Below are 26,334 nucleotides of genomic sequence, written 5' to 3'. Positions count from 1 at the left end.
GGTGTGAGCAGGTATATTTCTGCCAGCTCACCTTTAGGCTTTATGTTTAGCTGTTTCTCTGCACAGTGGATGGTAACGCTGCTCAAACCTCTAAAGCTCAAACCTACAGGGTAAATATAAATTGAGATCAACTCTCTATATCCTCAGACATTCATTACAAGGAAATATGAAAGTAAAAAGTGCTATCTCTTGCCGTTTGCTCTTTATTATACATAAACAGAAAACACTTAGCATGTAAAATTAATGTGAAAATTATTCCCGGGGTAAACTATAAACACAGAAGTTACCCCGCACATTTACCCTTTTTTTCTCCTTCCCCTAGATCAGAGTGTAATTGCCAGTAATCAGGTCTGTTTGCTGCTGATAAAACCACTCTGAATGCGAGGAACCCTCTTTGTGTGATGACTCAATTATGCCAGAAGTGGCTCATCAAACCTGGCCCATCAGCTGCTTTAATAAATAAGGAGGAAAACTTGCTGCAGGCGCATTATAATTCCATTCATTCCATAATTAAATCCATTCCAGTTTTAACCCTTCACTCAGTGTGCTTCTGGAAGAGGAAACAAAAACAAGGAGAGAGGGGGGGGGGAGTACACACCAGACAGTGACCTTGCACAGAGCACCCATCCGTTCCCTATAATTCAAAATGATACTGTTGAAGAAAGGTTAAGAGAAAAAGGCTCATGGAGAAAAAGGGATGTGAATCAGTTAAGACGCGGCTCCTGTTTTTTATGTATGCATTGTTTCCACACACAGCTTTAGACAGTAATTATATTAAAAGAGTAATCTAATCATAACAGTTGGTTGGTTGAGTGTGCAGCACTGACATTTTGAAATCTTATTTTGGTGTAATCTCATTTGCCTCTATCATCTCGCCTGTACCCCACTATCTAAAGGAAATGTAAATAATGTAATTAATTTTATGGTCTCCAGAATCTTACTTTGCTACTCTGGCCTGCTTTATTGGTTTCAAGATGAGGTATCAGCCCAGTACCATTGAGTTTTTTACTCCATCACAATAATGTCTGTGTTAATTACGTGAGAGCGTCCCAAGTGCACGGATAAGCTGGGAACAAGGGGACACAAAGACTCAAGGTCAGTGATGAATATCCACAGCAGCTGCACGGTATTAATAAGGCATTATATGAAAATAATAATAATAGCATCACTTACAACAAAATGCGAGAGTGTGGTTAGAGTACTGTCAGGAGCGTCAGGGTATTTTACAGATATTTCCTCTCCACCATCTCAGCTTGGATCCAGCCTTGTGATAATGGTGCGAGGCAATGGTTATTCATGATTGTTGGACTGGGAAGGGTCTCTCTCTTTCTCCCCCAGTCGCAGCCCATTCTCTCCTCTGTGGTGGGAATGCTAGCAGATGGGGTTAGGGGGGAATGGGTTGGGCTCAAGGACAGCTAGCAGCCAGATTAACACATAGAAAATCTCATAGACCCTCAGCATCAGGCTGCCTCCTTTCCCCCTGAGAAATCTGCCCTAGACGCAGGGAAACCGTCCTCTGAGAAGCATTATTTGTGTTGGACTTGGGGTGTGTGTATGTGTGTGTATAAGGGGGGGTGGGGTGCATAAATATGATTCAGCAGATGACGAACCAGCTCAAATAGTAGTGAGTCTTTTTTCATATGCTAATGAACCTGAGTGAATACCCCTCCCTCCCCCCGCTATCCTTTTTTCCCCCAGTTTTGTTTTTCCGGGGAAACGCTCTGTGAGCTATAATTAAGAAGATGTTGTTTTTTTTTTTTTCAAAGCTAACAGAAATAAATAATTCCATAATAAGATCTGTGAAGTGAAGAGGCTTAATGTACTCATTGTGTTCATCCTTGTTTTCCCTCTTGGATGTTTTGTATTAATTAGAAGCAAGCAATTTGATCTCTGTCAAGCAATCAATTGGCACCGTGTTCCTTATTCCATGTGAGGTATTAATATGCTCTTTCCACCTTTTTCTGACTGACATCCATGTCTTATAGATTATAAAATATTAATAACAAACAAGGGTTAAAGACATACAATCAATTTTTCATAAGCAAAAAAAGTCTTACAATATTATTCACAGTATTATATATCCATTATATATATACAGTATATATATGTGTGTGTGTGTGATGTGTTTTCTGTTACAGAGAATGAATTACATGATCACCTCCTGAGAGATAAGAAGTGTGAAAGCATCAACCAGGGTGGACAGTGTGGATCTGGCATCTTATCCTACAGAGCGCTCGGAAAACAACAATCAAAGGTAAACCTTATGGCGCGGACGTTAAACTCTAAATACAACGTGAAAAGTAACTTTTGTTAGGGACAAAAAGTCTCTGGGGATAAATGATTGTGTAACAGTGTTTTGGATAAGTAGCATGCTAAGTGGTGGAGTGTCACTGCTCCTTTGACCACGGTGATCACAAACTGAGATTAGTTTTACTTATGCAGAGCTGTGGGTGGCTGGCAGATAATATACTCTTTAAAAGGTATTGCTGAGTCTGCTTTTCTAAAGTGATTCCGTTGCCTTTTGTTGTCAGGTTGCCTCAGCTGGATTTGAACCAGTAAAACTTTCTTTGAAGCCCTAATAGAAAGTTTAGAGAGATATTTACTTTGTTAAAGGACTATGCCAGTGTTTTAAGTCATTGTGAGTTGAACATCAAACTATATATAAAAATGAATGTCAATCAATGACTGCCTAGAAGGTCAGAAACATATTAAATGTAAGATTTAAGACTGTATGCTGTATGGGAAATGCTCAGCAGTGATGTAAAGTCAACAAGAATTGTAATAGAATACACAAAAACACTGGTATCGTTCTTCAACATGGTGGCCTTATTGTGTGTAAAAAAAAGCAACGCTCCAATAATCCCTATTGTGTCTTTACCATGTTTTACGTGATTATTTGGCAATTTAACACTTCTTGTGACACAACATGATGTAATTTTTAGTTATGAAACTGAAAAATCATTGAAAAAAATGTTTTTCTTCAAAATAAGGGGTATTGTTTTGTATTTACACTCTTATTCAGTAAGTTATTATGCTGGAATAAGGCCACTGTTAATCGACAACACATATTCTAATAGTGTGTTTAAAAAATGATCAAGAGAATCATCATACAATAATAATGAAAAGGTTAATTATATAAAGTTCTCAACCAGACTGCGTAGGGAATGTCCAGTAAAAACTCCCATTTGATGCTGAATATGTCTGTTTGCTCTGCTTTTGTAAACACTCAGCGTCACATGTTTTTTCATGTTGTTGCCGTGCCAGGAGTACCTGTTAGTCCACCACGGATACCTACCGAGGCTTTCCTCGTCTTGTTACTTGTCATTCTTTGTTTTAGGCATTAAATCACTGCCACCAGTACGTTTGGTCATTATTATGAAATAAATGCACATGTGACGTCCTTTAAGAGCAACGCTGACAAAAGAAAGGTTTGACTTTGCTTGTTTGACTCAAACTTATGTGTGAAACTGGATACGCAGCTTATGATGAAAAAAATTGTGAGTCTGTGTAATTTGCTTTTATTGGCTGAATGGACATATGAGTGACTATATATTGAGGATTTGCACCTATTACACATTTTGTTTAGGTGATTCTGATATGTGTAGCATTTTTTTTATTATTAAACTGAATCATTCTTTTATTTTTACAAATACAGTCTTCTTAATTTAACCAGAGAAATATAAAGAAGTAAAACAACTTAATGATAAAATACTGTTTTTAAAACATTTATGTAGTGAGGGGCACATCTAAAATGTCAAATAAAATTAAAAAAAACACCCTGGTAATAAACGTGTGTGAGTCAGTGGTGATATTTAGGTACACTGATAACATCATTTGAACTTTGATTAATGTCCATGTTACAATCTCGGGTTGCAGGATGTAAGAGCAACATTTTGCCTTCAGAACGACAAATTTATACAAAATGTTGAAGCATGTCTGTGTGGAAAAGTGTTACAAACTAATGAGGTACATTCATTTTTACAGAATGTAATCTATAGTGTTTGGGAGTTGTTTGTCTCAATAGGCTGTAGTAATCAAAAGTAATGAACCTATTATGAGCAGGACCTCTGAGGGCCCGGCGTGGCATTAAGAGTGTGGCACATAAAAGGTTTATTAAAGGAAATTAAGGTCCATCACTGCCACACCTGCTCCCCTATTATAAATGTATGACAGGTCAGTGCCTTCAATCACAACAGCAAACGAGAGAGAGGAGTCATGTTTCCCATTACCAGGGAAAAGTAACAGCATATCCTATGACTCACAGATTTCACTGGCCTGTGACCACTATACACCACCATCAGCCTGGAATAATTATGTTTAATAGGTTTTATTTGGGACTCACAAGCAACAGCCAGCGAGAGTGGATAGATTTTAGCAACTATTTTTGTCTAAACACACACTGCGAGGTGCTGTCCGTACTTTAATGTCATTATTTAGTGTCATTACATTTTTACTCACCTTTGAAACTTTTTTTTCCCCCCTAACATCATACTTTATGTGTTTGCATATTACTGGATTTTTCAGTGGCTGTTTGTGATGTTGTGCTGCACACAAATTGATTTTAATGCTCACTGGCTGTGGGCTACTCCAAGCTTATCTAACAAAACAATAATCTGTTTAGTGTTAAAGCTTTTTTTCCACTTCAAATAAAAGAAATAAATTAAAATACATACTTAAAAATCTTTTATTTTGTGGCATCACCTGTGCATTGAATGTGTTTTTTTTTTTTGTTTGTTTTTTTTACAGATGGATTCTGACGGTGAGGACCAAACCCTGAAAACATGTAACAGCAGCACAGGTGAGTATGGCTTTCAGTTTTAGTTTGCTTTTAACTGCACACACATACACGCTCGCACACACATATTCCACTTATCGCCATGGGTTAGGGGTATCAGTTCAACAATCCAACTTTATAACTGTCAATTTTATGTATTATCTTACCGGTCTGAAGAGCACTGCACTGCTATTTCATTATTCAGAGGGGAATAACTTCATTAAATTGGAACACTGGCTCAAATTAGTTAAGGAGTGTGTATATATTGTGTGATTGAAAACCTCTAGACTGGATATGTCATTATGCAAGTGTTCAGGGCCTCTGAGGCCTGCCTGTTCACGCTGGAGCTATTACTACATCTGGGGAAATTCATGAAAAGTGTTATTATTGGTTGTGCTTCATAGGAGTAGGGGTAGAACTTGTGAATGAGATTCACGCAGGCCTCTGGGAAAATTGATTTACCCTTTTAGATCATGTTGTCAGCGCTGTCAAAGGATGAGCTACAGTTGGACTCCCAGAGAATAAGCAGACAGAATGAAAAGCTTTTCAGATCAATGAAGAGACCACTTCTCCATCCTTATGCTGATTACACCCGATGGCATTGTAAAAAAAAAAAAAGAATAAAATCTATGGTAAAAGGCTGTTTTAGCTCAGGTGCTATCACCCCTAAAACATTATCTACAAAACAAATATTTACAGAACATTGTAAAATTTCATAAGCAATTGTCCAAAAGTAGTCAGTCGCCTTGAACCTTTGATGAAGAATATGTCGACAGATGCTGTGCTACTGTAGTGGAAATGTAAACACGACTTTTTATCTGTTCTTTCTTGGCCTGTATTTCACAGGGCTGGCCGACTGCATCACTGAGACTCACAGGTAAAAATTTCACGACATAAACAGCTTTTTTTATCTGTTTGCCAAAAATTAAATATTTTCCTGCTAGATCACAGATGGGGTTCATTAAAATGGTTTTAACTTTATAATGTATTAAAAAAAAGTCTTTAGTTTTTGTCTCAACCCCTAAATTTTACAAGTTGGACTATTCAAACTGTGAGCCCAAGCAGCCACCGAGGCCTCTGCTGACCCTGCTGCGCTTTTTGTCCGTTCTCCTCTTCTCTCCAGCCCATATGGGTCCATGGCTAGGAAGAGGAGTGCACAGGAAGGGGTGCAGGGCGCCCCCGTCAACAAGAGAAAGTCCCTGCTGATGAAGCCCCGCCACTACAGCCCCAGCGAGGCATGTGAAGAGGAGAGTGAGGACCTGGCACTGCCACAGGACAAAGACGAGCTGAGGAACATTGACACTCCAGCAGGTAAACAGATGTCCTGTTGTTTTGTCTGTTTTGATGAACAATTGACGCTGAATTTTAAAATCCCATCTGTTGCATTCATATTTCCCTCCCTCTGCCATCAGCCAGCAGCCGCAGTCATTGTGCAGTGGAAGTGAAAGACTACACTGCTGGGTCCACATTAGTTGTGTCTCACGTCCACAAATTGAAGTTTTGACAGCTGATCTGCCATGATATTTTTGGCGTGGCTTTACCCTCTTTTGATGAGGCCAGATTTCAGACCCCTCATCTGTCCTTTTTCAATAGCCAGTCCAAACCCATTGAATCCATAGAATGAAAAACTGAATGGGGGAGTGCACCAGTTCACTTTGATTTAAATTAAACTTCTCCCATTCTTTTAAATTGAATTTTTATTGAAGTTGCCTATTGTGGAAAACAAATGAGTTGTCAGCATTGTTTGGCAAGATTGGCTGATGTTCCAATGTTTTATTTTTTATTTTTTTTACAAAGACTTTACTCAACCGCAAACCATTTCATCAACAACAGTTAAAATTATTTATTTTCACTTATGCTACTGTCCTTTTCAGGAGCAAAAATGTTTTCTTTTTTCCTAATGAATTGAATTTTGTGCGTTTTGGCAACAATGCTTGTGGTGTACATGTGCATTCTCGTCCACCATAATCTGCACTGATTTGGTATATTTTTAACAATGTAACTAAGCAACAAACGTAATTGTCCCTTTCAAAAGCTTTTGTTAGGCCCTCTAACACAGTCTAATACATAATTAGGCATAATGTCTACAGCTCATTATAGTACACATGTGTGTTGTTAAATGGACCAGGAGAGTAGCTCACTGAATTGTGTGGATTCATTGGAAATGGAATTTATTTGTTTCCTGGGTTCATATTACATTACAATTATCTAAGTAATTCACTGTGTATCATCAGGTTTCCTTTGTTGTTGTGTATTCTAGATACTTTATCTTTTTATCATCCAACATTGATTGACTATTTTCCCTTATTTCAACCTCACATTCAATGGACTATGACTTTAAAACAAAACAGAATCCTGCCAGAATAAAAACTGCAAAGTCTGAAGAGTGTCAAATGAACACGGATATTGATAAACATTTTCAGAACATATTTTGCTGTCATTGTCAGATTGAGGGGGTTATTTTCTGTCAAAAAAAAAAAAAAAAAAAAATTGGAAAAGTGGACCGGAGGCTGTAAGAATTTTTGCAGCGGGAAGCTGGTCATATCTGCATTTTAACAAAAAGGGAGAAAAATAAGCCTCTCGTTTGGTCGAGCCACACTGCGTTCAACTCCAGCCAACTGCAGTCCTGCTGCAGAGTGCTGGTAATGGCTATTCTGGAGTACAAACTGTTCACCTGTTCCAACACACAAACCACCGGAGGGATCCAAGTTTTTTTCCTCCATCTCTTTCCTTTTTTCACTGCACTTCTATGTGTGTGTGTGTGTGTGTGTGTGTGTGTGTGTGTGTGTGTGTATACGTCTGTGTGCTTGTCTGACTGTATGCGGCTGTGTCAGGCCTGGGAGTCCATCTGGATGAAAAACAAAACTCTTGTTGCTTGCCTCATAAATGTAAATACGTGTAACTGGCTTTAGTTTTTCATTCAACAGGGTTTGTCTTTAAATGTCCCTTTTCAAATATTTCTACAGCAAGGAACTGACAGTAACATGTTGTAATGTTGCCCGAGCAAAATGCATATAAAACTATAGACATGTCAATCAAACTCGTTTATCTGCAAAGACAATTTGCCTATTTATTAGTGCCACATATTTTATTTCATAGATTTTAAAGCTCTTTTGGCAAGGATTAATTTTTTGTGCTGCACCCATTAATAAGTCGTAGCTGTCTGATAATGCCTGTATCTGTATCATCCTCAGCAGTGTGATCTGATTCACACAATCCATCTCTATCTATCTCGACCTATCGAATCCTACTTTTCAGTTTGGTCTGTGATGTCTAGCCACTTAAGAGGATAGAGACCTACAGTACAGCCTACTGAAAGTAAAAAGCCCCACAGCCCAAAGAGCCTTAATAGAGCATAAGTTTGAATGGTTTTGGGAGGATCAACAGAGATTTTGTTGAATCAATCCAGATGATAGCTTTCCATTGTTAATCACTGACCATGACCTAATATAATCAGTGGTGTTAATAAAGTGTTGTTTCAGATGCATTTTGGGGGATAACCATAACCCTCTTTGTCTGTTCGGCTGATCAGACTTTCAGTGCATAAGGCTTCCCACAATCTTGTGGCTTTCTGTACATGTGACCGGGATTTCTGCTGAAAGACAGACAGCTAAAGGGCAATGCAAATTAAATTATTGAGAGCACTCAGCAAAATAAGCCACAGAAAAAAAGATTATATGAAATTAGTGTAAAATTTAAGATGAAAAGTACATATAGTATGTATTTTATAAATCTGTAATAATGGGATTACATTTATCATACAGTATATGGTATCTTATTACACCCTTAAGGATTTTTTAAAAGCCAAAATCCCAAAATGTAAGAAACAGAAGCCATTTTCCAAAACCAATATATAACATGATAATATATCATTGGAAAAACTCTTCTAATTTGCTAAAACTTCCTCTTAAATAATCTACCAACCATCTTCTGCAGCATCTTGGATAATTGTAGGTTTTTAACATTTTACACTGAAATAATAGTGATATCAAAAAGACACCCACATAAATAATTACTTAGAGAGCTTGTAGTAAAAAGAAAAAAATGTTTAACTATTTTTTTTGTCTTTTCAACGCTAAAAAGCATCCTGTTTTAGTTCACACCAATAGAAAAGCTACTTTTTCCAATCAAATGCACTATTAATACCTTGGCATTTCCGATTTTTAAGCAGTTTCACAGCTATGCTCATAATCATTTTTCAAATATACTACAAAGAAACTACAAGTGAATTAAAAATGACATATTCTAATTAAAATTAATCTAATTACTTGTATTTTTGCAGCTATTTTGTTTTGGGTCATGTTCACAAAGCAGTCATTTCTGTCAGCACTGTTGGCTGTTGTGCTCTTATCATTTTCTTTTTCTAGCAAAATTATTGTCAGTTTTCTGAATGAGGTGTACGGTTGGCTTCTCCTAAACCAAGTTCTGCCACACAGACAGCAGCAGCTCACAGAGATTTTCTCTTTTCATCTCCGTGTTTTTGATTTCCTCCATCTGTGTTTTCAGGAATCCTCTTCACTTTCCTTGTTCTCATCCCTAGAAACAGTAATTATGTGTTTTTAAATCATTTTTGCGCACATGACAACATGTTGCTGCTTAGCTTGCACTTAAAAATACACATAACTAACTGTCCACCGTACTGCAAAATCCCTCCATAATCTTGTCCTAAATCTGTGTTGTTGTCCAATTGGAGACACACAGGAAAGAGAAAACAATTGTGTCTCTCATGTTCGGGTTTCATGTTCAACTAGCAGAAAGAAGGGTCACATATGTTATCTAGAATATACTCAAGTAATTGCTTTGAAATCTTGCAACCTTATGATTATCATTTCTATTGCAGCATGTGTTCTTAAAATCCTCTAGATGGTTATAAAAACATGTTTTTCTCAAGATGTTATTCATAGAAAAGTAACACAAAATCTAAAACCTTAAATGGATTTGCAGAAGATTACCAAGGACATACAATTCTTATCCTGTGTGTGACTGAGGGGTCACAAAGGAACATGTTTGGTCTGTTAAAGCACATGAAATAATGAGTGTTTTCTTGTTGTTTTAGATGGAAACTTAAATGCAGTCAATGGAGTGGCCAACAGAAACAGCTGCCGGGACGCGGCAGCAAAGTCAAACGATTCGCTCGGATGGTCTGAAGTTACATCTAATGGCTCTCCACAGTGTGAGGTCGACACACCCGAACCTCTGATAGATGAAGACGAAGAGGAGCTCCTTAACAACGAAGAGGAAGACCAAAGTCAAGACAGGATGAGCGGTTCACCGTCACCACAGAGTCCGTACAGAGACATGAGGGAAGCTGAATGGGAGCCTCTGTCTTTGTCTGCCAAGGTGAACGGCTCCAACTGCAGCCCCTCCGGAGCCTCTGAAGACCTTTCAGGCAGGAACGGCCATGTGAAAGAAGAGCCTCACGCAGAACTAGGTGGTCCGATGGGTAGAGGAAGCATTTTTCAGGCCGAGGCACTGAGATACAGGCCGCTCCCCACAGAGGAGGACAGCGAAGGGGAGTCAGAGATGGAGAGGCCACCTCGGCTGGAGGGCTGGGCGCTGGGCCTGCACGAGAGAGGCCTCGAAATGAGTCGAGGCAGAGTGAACTTCAGCCTGTTAGAGCAGGCCATAGCTCTGCAGACAGAGCAAAGACAGGTCCTGCACCACGCCTACAGGGAGATGGACCGGTTCCTCATGGAGCAGATGACCAATGAGAGAAGGCACCATAGGATGATGGACATGGACAGCAGGCTCAACTATCATGGAGGAAAAGGTAACAGTGAAGAGGGAAACGCCTATTATACAAAATAAAGTTGATCTAAAATAGAAAAGAAAAAGTGATCAGTATAGGAATTAATGGCTTTCAAAAATGCACCTTTATCCAGTTTAAATCAGACCAATTGTGATTTGGATGATTGGGTGCTCAAAAAACATTAAAAGGAATAAAAGAACCAGACTCAGGGTGGGGGAATCAGAGGGTGGAAATCCTCTTAAGTACTAAAAACATTTTGGCAACAAGTGAAGTAATAAATAAACAGACTAAAATAAAGAAGAACAAAATTTTCTGATGGAATTGCTACTACTCAGAATATTGGATTTTGATAGGAATCAACTGGATATTTAACCATGACCATAAGTCTTAAATCCTCCTAAAGTACCTCTCATGTTTCCCTCTGATTCTTCAAATGACTGCAGCTAAATGTGTAATCCTAGATGTAATCTTTCGATGGATGGGCATTAAGAAGTGAATGCTCTGTGTTGAACTGCAGCCTTAACTAAAATGACAGATTAATAGATGCATTTTGTAAAAAAAAAAGAAAAAAAAAAGTGTCTGGCTTTGCATGATATTTCAATCTGTTGACCTTTGTACAATATGTATACAGGACAGTACAAGTGCATTAGATGTATATTTTACTTTTCACTTATTTCTACATTTCTTAATAGAATCTATAAACTGTATATAAAGAAATAGGCTACAGTACATCCAGGCAGCACTAGTACTTGTATTAATTCAGTGTAACATCTTGTTTCACTGTGTCTACAGATTCTCCACGGACAGATAAGAAGGATATAAAGTGTCCAACTCCTGGCTGCGATGGCACTGGTCATGTGACCGGCCTGTACCCACATCACAGGAGTTTGTCTGGATGTCCTCATAAAGTCAGAGTTCCTCCAGAGAGTAAGTCACACAAGCAATTCTGTGTGTGTATACAGTGTATACTGTATAATGGATGATTCCTACATGTAAAAACAGGCAGTTTTAGGATTTACAATCAACCACAGTAATTGGAATCCTCTTAGCAGCGACCCAAAGACAAGAAATACTTGCTTATACATTTAGTTCAATTCAAAGATGTGCATGAAACTTTTCAAATACACTTAAAGGATTTTTTTCTCTCTCTCTCGTAATGTGTTGTAATGTGTGAATATTGAATTCCTTTTTTTTTTTTTTTTCACATTGGCGATTGTTAAGTCATTTCAATATAACTCAACAAACATTCAACATTAAACAGTAATGTTACAAAAGGAACAGAAAAAGTAATTAACTTTTTCAAAAAAGCGCATGCTCTTAGACTGGAGGCAGTATTTGCAAATCAAAGGGCTAGCTAACGCAGTATTCAAAAATAAATAGACAACTCCAACAAACTAATTGGAGAATATGTACAGAAAGGAAGTTTCTAAGGATACAGAGCGGACCTTTAACGACGCGTTTGTTTTGAAGAATATAATCAGCTGTCTTGTTACGCTCCTCTTTGCACTAAGCTATTTACATTTCAGCCACATTACAGCATTCCTCACAATGAGAAAAGCTGTCTGCTTTTTTCTCCTGTTTCTGTCTCTGTAGGATCTTTTCTCTATAGGCTCTAATGTACCAACCAGTTACATAAATCATCATTTAATGTATGAAAATTTCTATTTGTTTCATTGCCAAAATGCTCAGTATGTGTATTTACCATCTTATAATCTGTCAGCTTGATTATGTTTTACGTGTTTCCCTTACTGAGCTCATCTCCTCTCTCTGTGTCCTTGTCTCCTCAGTCCTGGCCATGCATGAGAACGTCCTCAAGTGCCCTACACCCGGGTGCACAGGAAGAGGCCATGTCAACAGCAACCGTAGCACCCACCGGAGGTATATGCATCGGTAGAAAGCCATTAGGAATCTGCACCCTGTTCATAGATGAGTTACAGTATTAGGCTAATGTGTTTGATTTCCTCCTCATCCAGTCTCTCAGGCTGCCCCATCGCTGCTGCAGTGAAAGTCTCCAAACCTCAGGACGAGAGCCTGAAATGCAGACAAACACCTGATCGCTCACCGAGGTATAATGCCAGATAACCTTAGGGATTTCCAACTGCTATAAATGTGGTTGCATTTGCAGAAAAAAATAATTACTACAAGCATCCAAAAATCATATGCAGCTCTGTAGTGGACTGGAGTTCTAAAAGCGTAACTGAGGTTATGCAAAAAAGTGATAAACACTATTATTGTTGAGGAGAGTGTGGGATATTTTTATTCACTGATTCCAAAAGAACACACAGTCTATTTTGAGCTTTCCAAGCAGACACAAGCAATGGTTACTGCTCCTGTGAGTTCCTCTCTATTAGAGATGATAAAAGAGCAGAACTCTTTGTTCCCTGTGGATATATCATGGGCAGGATGCCCACTCCTACTATATTAATTAGTCTGGCAACCTGGCTGTGGATCTACAACACACATCAGATCCCAGACGATGTGTACAAAAGCACTGGCATCCCTGAGTGCTTCTAAAACAATGTCTATACTTAACTCTTTTATAATGACTTGTTGGGCACGTTATTTCACAAGTTATACACAACAATATAAAGCCTCAATTTGTCTCCTCACAGAAACATCGGCTTGATAAAGAAGTTCGAGATGAACCAGTTAAACTACAGGCTCTCTCATCCAGTAGCAGCCTTGCAAACGAGCCTCACAAAAGACATGGACAAGTACAGCAGAATCCGCTTTGATTACGCTAGCTTTGATGCACAGGTCTTTGGGAAACAGCCTCTGATGGGGACCAACCAGGACCAGGAAATCTCACATTTCCCCGATTGTAAGCTTCATATATTTTATTTCACTCAAAGAAATGTATTTGTTTGCAAGTTAACATGTTATGGAAGATGAATCAATGAGGCAAACTAATTTTGTCATGTTTTTTTTTAAGTATGGAGCCTATTAGTCCACAACATCCATGTTTATAATTTTTAAATGTTATTTTTTTGCATCTATCTTTTTAAATCAATGGTTGAAAACAGATAAAATGATCAAATTACAACTTGTTTGCTGTGTATTATTAAGTTTTGTTGGAACACCTGGTGTCTCAGTAACTAAATTATTCGCTAATTATTTGTCTTTTAGCACCTCAGCAGTATCCTGGCTTTCTTGGTGCTCCAGGTGGCCGCTTGCCCACCTCCGGTCAACACAGCCCACCGAGTCAATTCAAAAAAGAAGACGGTCTCCAAGCCGCCGCAGCGACTGCCGCCATCCTTAACCTCTCCACTCGCTACCGGAAGAACATGGAGGCTGTTGCTGGCCGGCCCTTGGCAACCTCCACAAAGGTAATCAAATTAGACCACTTGGAAAGGTATTTAATGTGGTCATTTTAAAGGAACTCTGATTTGTGTATAAAAAGGGAAGACATCAAAAGACTGAATTTGGCAAGGGGAGCTTGGTGCTCTGGTGGCAGAAAAACAAGGTTTCCACTCCATAAAGCTTTAATGTACACAAATGAAAATTTGTGTAATCACATCAAAAGAAGAAATACAATCAGCCTTCTTTCCCAATTACAAATACTCCTCTTTTTTTTTATTTTTACATGTGGTTTTGTATTTTGTTTCGATGGGAGGGAGGACAGTGGGATGGTGAGGATGCAAGGAGTATAGGTGGCGAAGGTGGATGAGTTTAAATACTTGGGTTCAGCTGTACAAAGTAACGGGAAGTGCGGAAGAGAGGCGAAGAAAAGAGTGCAGGCAGGGTGGAGTGGGTGACAAAAGGCGACAAAAGGCTACCAGCAAGAGTGAAAGGGAAGGTTTACAAGAGGGTTGTGAGACCAGCTATGTTGTATGGTTTGGAGGCAGTGGCACTGATGAAAGGACAGGAGATGGAGCTGGAGGTGGCAGAGTTTAAGATGCTAAGATTTTCATTGGGAGTGATGAGGATGGACAGGATTGTAGGGAATGAGTACATATATTAGAGGAACGGCTCAGGTTGGACGGTTTGGAGGTGAAATTGAGATGGTTTGGACACGTGCAGAGGAGAGATGCTGTTCATATTGGGAGAAATATGAAGCTGCCAGGCAAGAGGAAAAGAGGAAGACCAAAGAGGGGTTTATGAGGTGAGGGAAGACATGCAGGTGTTTGGCATGACAGAGGAAGATGCAAAGGACAGGAAGACATGGAAACAGATGATCCGCTGTGGCGACCCCTAACGGGAGCTGCCGAGAGGAGAGGAGATTGTATTTTGTTTCGACATCAGCTGGCATGTAAAAACCCTGAACTGTTTGTCTGAAACCGCATCTTGCACGCTGCAGATGGCAGAGGATATTTTGCTTAGTTATATGATCCAACATAGGCTGTGTGTCTACACCAGATAGTCTTTAAAAGCATTTTCATGGATTAAGCCAATCAGTTAGAGGAGTTAACATCTGAAAAGTTTAATTCACACAAAATCCAAACTCTTCTCGGAAATGTGTGCGGATCCAAAATCTTCTTCTGCTGTTATTATCTCCAACGTGGCACTGTGCTCAACTTAAACTCCGTGATTAACATTGATCACATTCTGTGGGTTACATACGTGCTCACTGTACTGTAGATGATTCAAGGTTTCCACACCTACACAGCACAGATCCTTGTCTCCCAGCTTGTTGAGCTGAGAATGTGGCCCTGTACCAGGTACCAGCCCACTGAATGAATAAAACAGTGTTAGCAAGTTAATCATCTGTTCTCATTTACAGCTTAGTTGTCTTGAGATGTACAAAATAAAGAGCAGCTTTCAAGACTGAAAAAAGGGGACCATATTTAGAGTGTTATATGTCGTTGGATGCTCATCTGCATATGTATGTTACACTTTGAAATATCACACGCAACAACACACACACACACACACACAAAAAGCTGGCCTTTAAAGCGTGAATATAAGCTGATTTGACTTATTTAACAACGTGAGATGCTTAAATGACATCATTAAATAATCAATAATATAAAAAGAAAGAATTAAGTCTTCCGTTTTGTTTTTTAGTTGAGGCTAAAAACAAAATCAAAATTAATCACTAGAAGTCTCGTACATCCTTTAGTTTAACACTGGTGTTATTTTGATTAGGTACACACGTCATCAAATGGCTGGATAATTAAAGTGGACAGCCACATCCAATGTTCATGAAAATGATCCCCTTTAATTAATTTGAAAGGCTCCCCTTGGTTACAAAAAAAAATAATGATGTATAGGGTTTAATGAAACATATGCGTTGAATAATTGGTTTCATTTATGGAAAAGGATTTCAGCATTTAATGAGGTAAAACTTTTAATACCATAAAACAGCCATAAGTCATCACGCTATTGCATTTCAGCGCAAAAACGACAAACACATCTGTCAGCAAGGAAACTTATGCCACATTAAGCTTTTTAATTTTTGCTGTAATAATGATGACCTAAAACCAGCAGCCCCCCTCCCACCTCCCCCCCTACCCCCCCCACCCCCAGCTGCCATCTTGGTTGTGTGTCCTAGAAAATAGATGACACAGCTGTCACTGGAAAACTACACACCAGTGATTATTTTTTTTTTGTGTTCAGCAGAATTAACGCTGGCTTAGTTTGGTACTTTGTCTGGTGTGAGATAACCACTGTATGTATTATTTAAATACATTGTTTGTTTTGCAGTGAATTTCAAGTCATTTTTCATGTTTACAGAGAAATGTTGTTAGGGTTCAAGTTTACCATATCGCTACTGTCATAATAATGGAGCATCGTGCTGTTTTATTTACATGCTTTTCACTGTAATTAGAAAAAGGTTTTATTTTTATCCTTTGACTGATTGTATTCATTTGTTTTCATGTGACTGCAATCATATCTACTTTATTTGTTGTGCTCCTCTACAACATGTTGTGGCATGTGTTAATTGATTGATCAAACTTCTTTGCTTTTAGGACATGCTCATAGAAGTGGATGAAAATGGGACCCTGGACTTGAGTATGAAGAAATGTAAGGATAACGTGAAGGCCCAGACAAAAACACCTTCAGACGACCCGATGTCTCCTCCCGAGTCCACTGTGGCCAAAGGCGGGAGCGTGCTCATCAGCCCCGCCTTCTACCATCCGCTGTGTGAGAGAGACAGCTGGGAGAGCCCCATCCCTGTTAACTTCAGCAAAGCACACGTTTTACAGGACAAAGAGGTACCCCCCCCTGCCCCCCCCCCCAAACACACACACACGCCCCCCAAACAAAAAAACCACAACTGTCACTTTAGATGTAATCTAAAGATGTAATATATGCATTAAGAGCATGAGAAATGTGTGGTATAGGATTTGAATTTGAGGGTCAATGAATGAATTTGAGGGTTAAAAGGTGCAGAGTGTCTGGTGTCATCAAACAAAAGCGTTTCAGCTAAACAAAGTGCAACTAAAACAATGAGATTCAACAGCAGAGTCATAAGAAGATTAAGAAACAAGACAGAGATTAAGTTTAATGGTTTTCCTAGTAAGAGTGTCATAGGCAGAAGTTTAATTTTTATTTATATTTTATTGATTCAGTTTGTTGTTTATTTACATGTCTTGTAAGTTTCCTCTTTAAATCAACGACTGTGTTTAAACTCAACACAAAAAAATAAACTCTGAATAAAATAACTGTCTGACAATTTTGTCTTTGTTTTCCCTGCAATTAGTACTAGATTACACTGTCATTACATTACATTATCCTGGGAAACCTTCTAGGAATTATCAGGAAATTGCTGAAGCATTAACATTTAATTTCCAAACATGAAGGTCCAAAATTTGGTGGAGAAATTCTGTATCCACTATTTATGTATTTATATGGCCTAAAAGTAGTCTAATTTAGTCAAAACATACACAAATCAGCCTTAAAAAAGTTTTTCATTGTACAATGTAAAATCCAGCAGTTTGCTAAAACATCCAAATTTCCAAGGAAAATTGAACGATAAACTTGATAAGAACATTTTTGACGACAGTTTTTGAGACAAAGCAGCAGCTTCTCTAGTCAGATATGTAAATCTATAAAAATGTATCAAATATATTTACTAGTGTTAATCTGGTCTCACAGAACATTAACACAACACATTACAGGATTTCTTTTCATTTCTCAGGTGGTGGTCATTTGTAGTTGATATCAGGGGCTGTCACATTTGACCTGCTTTTACACAAGATCTGGTGATTACAGAATCTTGTCTGTAGGGAAAAAAGGAAATCCATATGTCATGGCTATACATACTAAATACTATGTGGATTAAGTATGACTTTAAATGGATGTATGGTTTACTACAGTTTAAGTATCCTAAAGCATAATCTCTTTGCCTTGCACTCTAACCCCTGCGCTTGTGGTTTAAGAGTATTATACAGGGTTTTTCATTAATTATTGACTTTTAGGTCATTGCATATTATGGTCAGGATTAATATTTTGGATGTGTTTTCACTTATTTCTTAGCCGGAGGATTTTGATCAGGTCTCCTTGGAGGACCAACACTATCAAGGAGACGCTAGCATGAAGAGCTCCAAAGCCAAGCTGCTATTACGAGATTCAAAGAAGGAGCTTTTGAGGTATGATATGTGAGAAACTGTTGTAAAGGGAAGGGTCAAACATCTCAAGGCATCTTTATTCAGTCAACTGTGCATAATGTGAGCCTCCATTTGAAAATGTTATTTGACAGATGGTCAGTATTAATAATAATAATAAGTGTAATTCCAGGCCTTAACTTTATTTAAGTAGGGCAGTGTGATACAACTGAGTCAAATCACACTGAAACTGTCCCTTTTCTATCCCATTCTGCAAGATATATCACATATCATTGTAACTGGTATGTCTGCAGGTTCATGTGGAGAAGAAATATATCTATTTGAAAGTGAGTTTCCTCCCTGTATGTCCTGTACAAAGCTTACAACTCTTGACTCTTGTAGTTAGAGTGCATGCTCTGCTGGGTCTCCTCTTGAGAATCACACCACAAGAAAAGTAGGATCCTCTAGTTTTTCCACAGCGCAGTACCCCCTCAGATTTCCTCAGTGACATTCAGAGACATTATTAAACTGAAGGTTATGCTATAAATTAAATTTCTACTAAATTTCCTGCTGTACTAACTCTTTTTTTTTCTCTTTAATGCCCATGAAAAGGTTCTCAATGTAAGAGAAAGATTCAGTTCAAGCTTGGCAAGTCTGTGGGAAGTAGAGTAATCTGTGTATTAAATGCTTTGTGTTCTCCTGCAGCTGTCCGACCCCAGGCTGTGACGGCAGTGGCCATGTGACGGGGAATTATGCATCACATCGGAGGTACTGTAATTAATTACACTCTCATTAGCACCAGCTAGCAGATATACAGACAAGGGAAACAGTGCTGATTGCTTAATTATGTTGATTATTACACTTGAAAACGTGTCATATAGCTTGTAGAGTTAGATTTCATATCATATGTCTTTTTTTTTTTTTTTTTTTTTTTCACATTTGTGACATGAAAAAGCTTTCTCACACAGAGGAAGTGAATTGTGTTTCCAAATAATGTTTGTATAAATATGCATTGAGACATTGTATTAAGATTATTTAATTCAGCTGTGATCAAAGAGTGCATTAAAATGACTGTTAGCTCTTTATCCTCTCTAGTGTGTCTGGATGTCCCCTGGCTGACAAAACACTCAAATCACTGATGGCAGCCAACTCTCAGGAACTAAAGTATGTGTTTTGAAAACTGTTATTGTAGCTATTGAGGATTTTTCACATGAAACTAGGCAGCTTGTTTTTGCCTCAGCTTGGGTCAATGCTTTCCTTTTCCTTTTCCTTTCTACTACACACTATTCTATGTACTGAACATTGTTTGGTATTTGTGAAACTTTTTCTGCACATTTGCATGAATCCACTGCTCGTAGTCTTTTGCTGTAAAAAGCACCTGGTCCCTGTGTCTCTCAACCTGCAGGTGCCCAACACCTGGTTGTGATGGATCTGGACATGTGACTGGGAACTATGCTTCGCACAGAAGGTAGCAGAGAAAAAAAAAAAAAAAAAAACATTGCAACTGAGCATGAAATACATTTGTCAGATGCATGACATTCAAACAGATGGTGAAAGTCTCACTTTATGCTGCAAACATGCTGCACTTTTTGATTTCTTGTTTTTATTGATTTATTTGGCTGCCTTTTCATCTATCTATCCGTCTATGTGTCTAAGCATTTATTTATTGTTTTAAAATCTGTTTACTGTTTTACCTATCAGAGCAGTTTTGGTACAACTTTACAACAACAGAACATTCTGCTACATACTAATGCAGAGTACAACTTTTACAATAATTGAACATTATATTTATTTAGTTTCATAGATTTAGATTTGCTTAAACATGTGCAACTGAAACTTCATAGCAGCTTTTGTTAACAGTTGGATAGTTTTCATTAATGCTGTTTTTAAACATTTATAGCTTGTCAGGATGTCCACGTGCCAGAAAGGGAGGTTTGAAGCTCACACCAAACAAGGATGAAAAAGATGAGCAAGAGCTTAAGTAAGAGATTTTTTTTTTCTCTCTCATCCCATGCTGTCATGTTTTTTTGTTTCGAAAAAATAAAACAAAGAAAATATTGTGAAAATGCGTCATGCTTTTGTGCCCGGGGGGGCATTATACCTGGAGGCCATTAAGTTAAACAAAGAAAATAATACTTCTCTTGTTGTAACATTAGTGAATTATTTTCTAAGGATTAGCAGCGTGTTTTTGTGGGATTTTTCAGGGTTTTGTATTTGTTCCTATTTTCTGAATGGAATATCTGGCTTATCACTCTTCACTGAGTGCTTTCTTCATAATTATAGTATATTAAGAAAATGTTGATTTGCCCACTCCGATGGCATTGCACTCATTTGCAGCTTAATCATTGCGCTCTCTGTTGTCTGTGAAAGTGTTATTGAAAAAAAAAATAATGTAATTGATTTGCTGTTTAAATCCAAAGTCAGATATATGAGCCCTTGTTTACTTATACATCTGGACACTGATTTTTTCTTTTTAATTACTAATGCAAGGGCATGAGCTTAGGAATTAGACTGGAATATACCTCATACACATTAAGAGAGAAAGGGAGAGAAAGGGGGAGGGTAGCAAATGCCCCTAGATTATTGTAAATAGTGGGCCATATGGCATCCCTCCATTGTCCTGGTGCCTTGCATCAAGCTACCTACCTGTGGTAGATAAGTAAGTAATGGGACTGGTGTTGTTTTGTCCTCTAAGTGCTGCTGCGCTGTTGAGTAACAAAATGCTGAAACAGGCTTTTTGCAGCAGCACTCTACAGTATGTGTGCCATTTGTATCATCTCAGGTGACCTTTCACCTTTATCAATAAGGGAAAGGGTTAGCCACCTCCAAATTACATTCTTTCGCATGAGGGGATACATGACAATTATCTGTAATTCATGTCACTCCATTACTGACCTGCAGAAAACAGGGCTGGAAATGCAACTGACAAACTCTTAATGATATTCAGCTTATGTTTGCGAGCACAAATATCAGTCACCTCAAAATGTACAGTACGCACTGAACACAGCTTTCATTCTAAGTCAAGTTTTAGTGGATTAGTAACTTATAGTTAATGCGATTATTTGAGTCCATTTCTAGTTTTGGTGACTTCATTTTTAATCAGCATTTGGCTGGATTAATCAACTTAATGGTTAACAAATCTTCCGGTCTAGTTATTGAAAGAGAGATTTTTTTTTTTTAATGATCTCAGAGACTGATTTGGTTTCAGTATTTTAAAAATATTCTTTGCAGTTTAACAGCTGTGTTGTTATTTTTGGTGCTGTTAGACGTCTCTAGCAAGTGACAAAAACATACTCATGTGTGCAAAATGCAGGTTTACAACATGCATGATTGTTTGTTTCTCTGGTAGGTGTCCAGTATTTGGATGTGATGGACAGGGCCATATATCGGGAAAATACACATCCCACCGCAGTGCAGGCAGTTGTCCACTTGCTGCCAAAAGACAGAAGGAGTCGTCCATCAATGGGCTGCCCTTTGCCTGGAAGGCCAATAAACAGGAATTGCCCCATTGTCCCTTGCCTGGCTGCAATGGCCTTGGACATGCCAATAATGTGTTTGCCACTCACAGAAGGTGAGGTCGCCTGTCCTCCATTTTATCTCTGAACAATACTGCTGGTCGACATGTTGCATCCTTACAATGGCACCTTCACTCTCATTCACAATATCTATTGATGCTTAAGTTGGTGAGTTTTGTTTTATTCTCCCACCTAAAATTGTCATTTATGACCCGGTGAACTAGCTTGTCGGGTTGCCCACTGAACGCACAGAGTATCAAGAAAAAGCACTCAGAGGAAGAGATGACTATCAAACTGAAAGCCAGCAGCGGTAAGCTACTCTGACATGCTGTGTGGTGTGAAACTACTTGAGTATTTTTGCAGCTTATTCCAGTTACATTTATTTCGTCAAAAATGTCAAGATTTTCAGTTTGAATATGATAAATCTGATTATCTCCTTTAACTCAGGTGTTGAAAACAAAGAGGACATTCAACACTTGGATCATGAAATAAATGAACTGAATGAATCCAACATGAAAATAGAGGCAGATATGATGCAACTCCAAACCCAGGTAAGTATTTACTCCGACAAGTTCATTTTGACGACAGTGGCTTGATATCTTTAGTCGCCCAATTTTGACTAGTTTCTTTTTTATTTTCTTTTTACCCGAAAGCAGATCTCGTCAATGGAATGTAACCTGAAGACAATTGAAGAGGAGAACAAGATGATCGAACAGCACAATGACAGCCTTCTGAAGGAGCTCGCTCGCCTTAGCCAAGCCCTCATTAACAGTCTAACAGACATTCAGCTGCCTCAAATGGTACAGTAAGCTTTGACCAAAGACTCTACAACTCATTATATCTAACCTGTCCTGGATGAAATCTAATGTTCTATAAAATTGTCATTTTTTGCTGTGCTGTTTTCACTAATAGTCAAACATGTTTTTGTTGCAGGGACCCATCAGTGAGCATAATTTTGAAGCCTATGTGAACACATTAACTGATATGTACAACAACTCGGAGCATGAATACTCTCCAGAGTGCAAGGCCCTCTTGGATAATATCAAACAGGCTATTAAGGGCATCCATGTTTAAGCTGTAGAGCTACCAAGAGGTTTCTTTGACTTGGGATAATGGCACTAGATAGCTCTATTTTACTGAAGAGTGCTGGCTTGGCTGCATGTATAAGACAAGGCTTTTGGAAATGTGTTTGGCATTTCCCGGTAAATACACTGCACTGAGAAAATTACCAGCCAGATTTGTAATGCTTTTACTGTTTCTGCATTCACTTGATATGTTTATCCTGGTGAGATTTTTACTCCTCTTGCACTTAATTATTTTGTATGGTTTGCTTGATTTTAATCTGTATGTGTTCATGTCATTCTTATATTACCGCTATTTATTATTATATTTGTTCATCAGTGTATTTATTTCCTCAATTTTTATTTATTTCTAGAATTGTAAATGCTTAATATTTGAAAAAAAAAATCTGTTGACTTTCTGCACATTGTAAATTACATAGAAGCACATTCCAATTTCATGGCATACTTTCGCCATCTAGTGTTGAAAAACGTATATTATTAGACCCTAAGTTGGATCTCCCTTGAAAGTAAAAACCTACCAAAACTACTAAGCATTGATATTTTTAAGCATTGCTTTTGCTTTCTATTCTTTATTGGAAACTGAATGTATGGTAAGACAAAGTGAACACTGAGATCAAAAAAAAAAAAAAAAAAATGCAATGCAACTGTACTGTACCTTTTTTTTCTCTTAAACCAATAACAGCTGAATGCAAGCAGGAGGTGACACTGAGCAAACATGCAATGTATCATTCAGTGAACTGAATGTCAGAATCTGCTTTGCATAGCGTGCCACAAGAAGAGTGCAACAAAAATCCACTTTGTCGAGATGTCTTTCTTTTTTTTTCTTTCTTTTTTTTTTTTTTAAATATAGATATTAAACTGCCTTCTGTGCACACACTTTGGAGTGTGCATATAGTATGTGCCTAAATGTATATGAATCCATAAAAATATACGAGTACTATGTTTTGTGGTAGGACAGTATTATGTGGATGGTGTCTAATTTATTATACAGTACAATTATTTTCATAGGAGGAAATGTTCCTGATGACTGTTTAAATACTGTTGTCTCAGTAGCTGTAATCTCAAAGTCAGGTTTTGAAATATCATGACTGAGACTGAAGAGTCTGGTGTTTATTTTAACTTTTTGTTAGCATGGAGAGGTACAAAAAAAAAGAGGAAGGAGTGAATTAAAAACAAACATCTACTCCTGTTTATCTTAAACTGCTTACAAGCCTTAACATTTCAACCAGTCTTACAGTTTGAATATTCTTGTAAAAGCTTGGGGCAGATTTGAATAGTAGCTATTTCAAAACCGAGCGGACTACCACTACAACTTACATTTCAGTTTCAATCATTAAATTAAAAAAAAAAAAAAGAAAAGAAATGAAAACATAGACAAATGATAGTTGTTGGCTAATCAGTTGTTTGTCTGCATCAATTGCACTTTTGTATTTCAATTATTTTGTATTTTTAGTTCACCACACTGCCCTTCAACAAAAAGAGGGAAATGGGACAATGTAGTCATATCACCGTATTATATACAGGTCTCAATTTTACATGAGGTTAATAAAAAAAAAAAAAAAGACAGTAATTTGAGCAATACATTTTTCATTTCTGCAAAGAGAAGTCAAAGACATGTAGCCTAGGACATTTCGAAGAAAAAAATGTAACAGCAAAAGAGCCAAATTACAGAAAAACGTATGACCCTATTTTATCCAAATACTCAAATATGTTTTAAAGAATTTTAATCTTTTAAATTTGAATCACATTCTTTAAACTTAACAATCCTTTATTTATAATTTCTTATATTTAATTCCTACACCACACATTGTTTGCTCAGGAAGTTTTGTGAATAATATTTATTTTTCCCTATTAGTATTTGATGTTTTGTAATGTGAAATGCTTTTTTGTGGAACGATATTAGTATGATATGAAATTGTATTGTATTTTCTTTTCTTTTACATTAAAATGTAATGCTTTTTCAGTTTACGTAGTTTGTAAATTGAAACTTCCTATTACTTTTACTATTTCATAATAAACAGATATGCGCTGTGTTGTACAGTTTGTGTATGGTAGAAATAAACTTTTCAAATGGTTGTGTGTTTTCTCAAAGCTTTTAACTCTGCTGTCAATCAAATATATGTGAACCCAGTTACTCCTCAAGTCAAAGGTATCAACTTTCCTTTGGTGTTAGCAGCACCTAGTGGTGAAAAATAGGCATTACATTTGAAACAACAGGGAGTGGTCAATGGAGGGGAGATGCTGACAGTTAAAGCTGCACATCCAGAGCTGTTTGGGGGTAAAAATCAAAATACAGGGTGGTCCTGGTGTCCTAGGAGGTTTAAGACTCTGACCACGTGGTATCAACATCCGCGGTTCAAGTCCAACTGGGGACCTATGCCCCCCGTGTCTCAAAAATGTATCCCAATACTACTTTAATTTAATTAATCAAAATATAATACACACTGAAATCATCTTGGGTGGATTCAGTTATACAGGTGTGTCATGAGGAATAGATTCAAGTTTAGATGAGATAACTATATTAATACCCAAAGGGGAAACTCGTTTGGTTGTCCATGCACGGTGACAACAGGTCACTGCAGACAACATATGAAAAATACAGTACTAACAAAAACACCAACAGATATTCTAGGTGGACATTAGTTAACTCAGAAGCCTGGTAGGCCACTAAATTAAAACAAACAATGTATTTAATACAATAAATCAATCAATTAATTGATTTTAAAAGGCCAGAAGTGATGCACCTGAAGTGAAATACCAACAAAGAAGGCAATAAATGTAAAATCAAGCCTTCAAAACTAACAATTATAAAAACAATACATATGAAATTACATCTTACAAGTTATGTCAAAAAAACACAACCAATAACTTAGGAAACAGTCATTCAAACATTTCACAGATGTGGTAACAAAAGATCTGAATCATTCTGTGGAGCATCTTGGCATCTTTAACTGATCACTCAACACACTTTTTAAACTGCTGAAAGGACCAAACCTTAAAACTGAAGTGTGGTTTGAATTCTCCGTCTGGTTCAAAACTATATATCTAATCAGTCATCAGTTCATCTTTTTCCCATCATGTGGATGATAAAAATTACACAAAAAATCAAGACCAGTACATATTTAAATCTCTGTATCTTTGATGTATTTATTGACAGATGCTCGAGTTGGAAATAAAAGTCACCATGTAAGGCGCCACTAAAACAAAGACAATGTATGAGCCAAATATTAAAACCACGTTCTTTTTGTGGTGAAAGTAGCAGAGCAGCATTCAAAATATGAAGCTGTTGGTTGACACTTGAAACCACCACAAACATATTTCCTGTCACATCGGGCACTGCTTTCCTGTAACGTATGCTGTATATGTATCTGACCTGAGCTAAACCCTGCTGAAGTTCAGTATGTCTGTTTACATTAACCTAATAATAAAGCAGGTGGGAACAAAATATTTGGTTTGTTGGAGGCAATATAACAACAAATTTTTGGGCAAAACCAGTCATACTCCATAATCCTACTTTGTGTGATGCTACAGAGTATTTTCAGAGCAACATGTAGTTCCATACAGGACAGGGGCGACCATTGAGGACACCGGGGTCATGTCATTTACACACAGGTCACACATTATGTGCTATGAAAGCTTGTAGAGTTGCTATCTTTAAATTTGACTACAAAATATGATTAATAATCATAATAAAATAAAGGGACTCTGTTTCTCTCCACCCAAACTG

At 37.7% G+C, this 26,334-nt stretch overlaps 1 protein-coding gene across 3 annotated transcripts in view; it reads left to right on the top strand.

The window, feature by feature from the left end:
* st18 (ST18 C2H2C-type zinc finger transcription factor) overlaps positions 1-24,682 on the top strand; it is a 42,832-nt gene extending 18,150 nt beyond the window's left edge. For 2 of the 3 annotated variants that reach the window (XM_067606069.1, XM_067606071.1), the window contains 21 exons: positions 2,139-2,254; positions 4,747-4,798; positions 5,621-5,651; positions 5,898-6,085; positions 9,831-10,544; positions 11,316-11,450; positions 12,311-12,401; positions 12,497-12,589; positions 13,136-13,344; positions 13,650-13,849; positions 16,433-16,678; positions 17,943-18,055; positions 18,716-18,778; positions 19,106-19,174; positions 19,416-19,478; positions 19,911-19,991; positions 21,360-21,581; positions 21,750-21,835; positions 21,973-22,076; positions 22,179-22,325; positions 22,459-24,682. In XM_067606069.1, coding sequence (XP_067462170.1) covers positions 2,139-2,254; positions 4,747-4,798; positions 5,621-5,651; positions 5,898-6,085; positions 9,831-10,544; positions 11,316-11,450; positions 12,311-12,401; positions 12,497-12,589; positions 13,136-13,344; positions 13,650-13,849; positions 16,433-16,678; positions 17,943-18,055; positions 18,716-18,778; positions 19,106-19,174; positions 19,416-19,478; positions 19,911-19,991; positions 21,360-21,581; positions 21,750-21,835; positions 21,973-22,076; positions 22,179-22,325; positions 22,459-22,599 — 3,164 coding nt within the window. In that variant the 3' untranslated portion in view covers positions 22,600-24,682. The remainder of the gene's footprint in view (positions 1-2,138; positions 2,255-4,746; positions 4,799-5,620; positions 5,652-5,897; positions 6,086-9,830; positions 10,545-11,315; positions 11,451-12,310; positions 12,402-12,496; positions 12,590-13,135; positions 13,345-13,649; positions 13,850-16,432; positions 16,679-17,942; positions 18,056-18,715; positions 18,779-19,105; positions 19,175-19,415; positions 19,479-19,910; positions 19,992-21,359; positions 21,582-21,749; positions 21,836-21,972; positions 22,077-22,178; positions 22,326-22,458) is intronic. The other variant, XM_067606070.1, reaches the window with a different exon arrangement.
* The last annotated feature ends 1,652 nt before the right edge of the window (positions 24,683-26,334 follow it).

This window comes from Thunnus thynnus, chromosome 12, assembly GCF_963924715.1.
Source record: "Thunnus thynnus chromosome 12, fThuThy2.1, whole genome shotgun sequence".
Taxonomy (NCBI): Eukaryota; Metazoa; Chordata; class Actinopteri; order Scombriformes; family Scombridae; genus Thunnus; species Thunnus thynnus.
The sequence above is the reverse complement of the archived record's forward strand: the minus strand, read 5'-3'. Positions and strand labels throughout refer to the sequence as shown.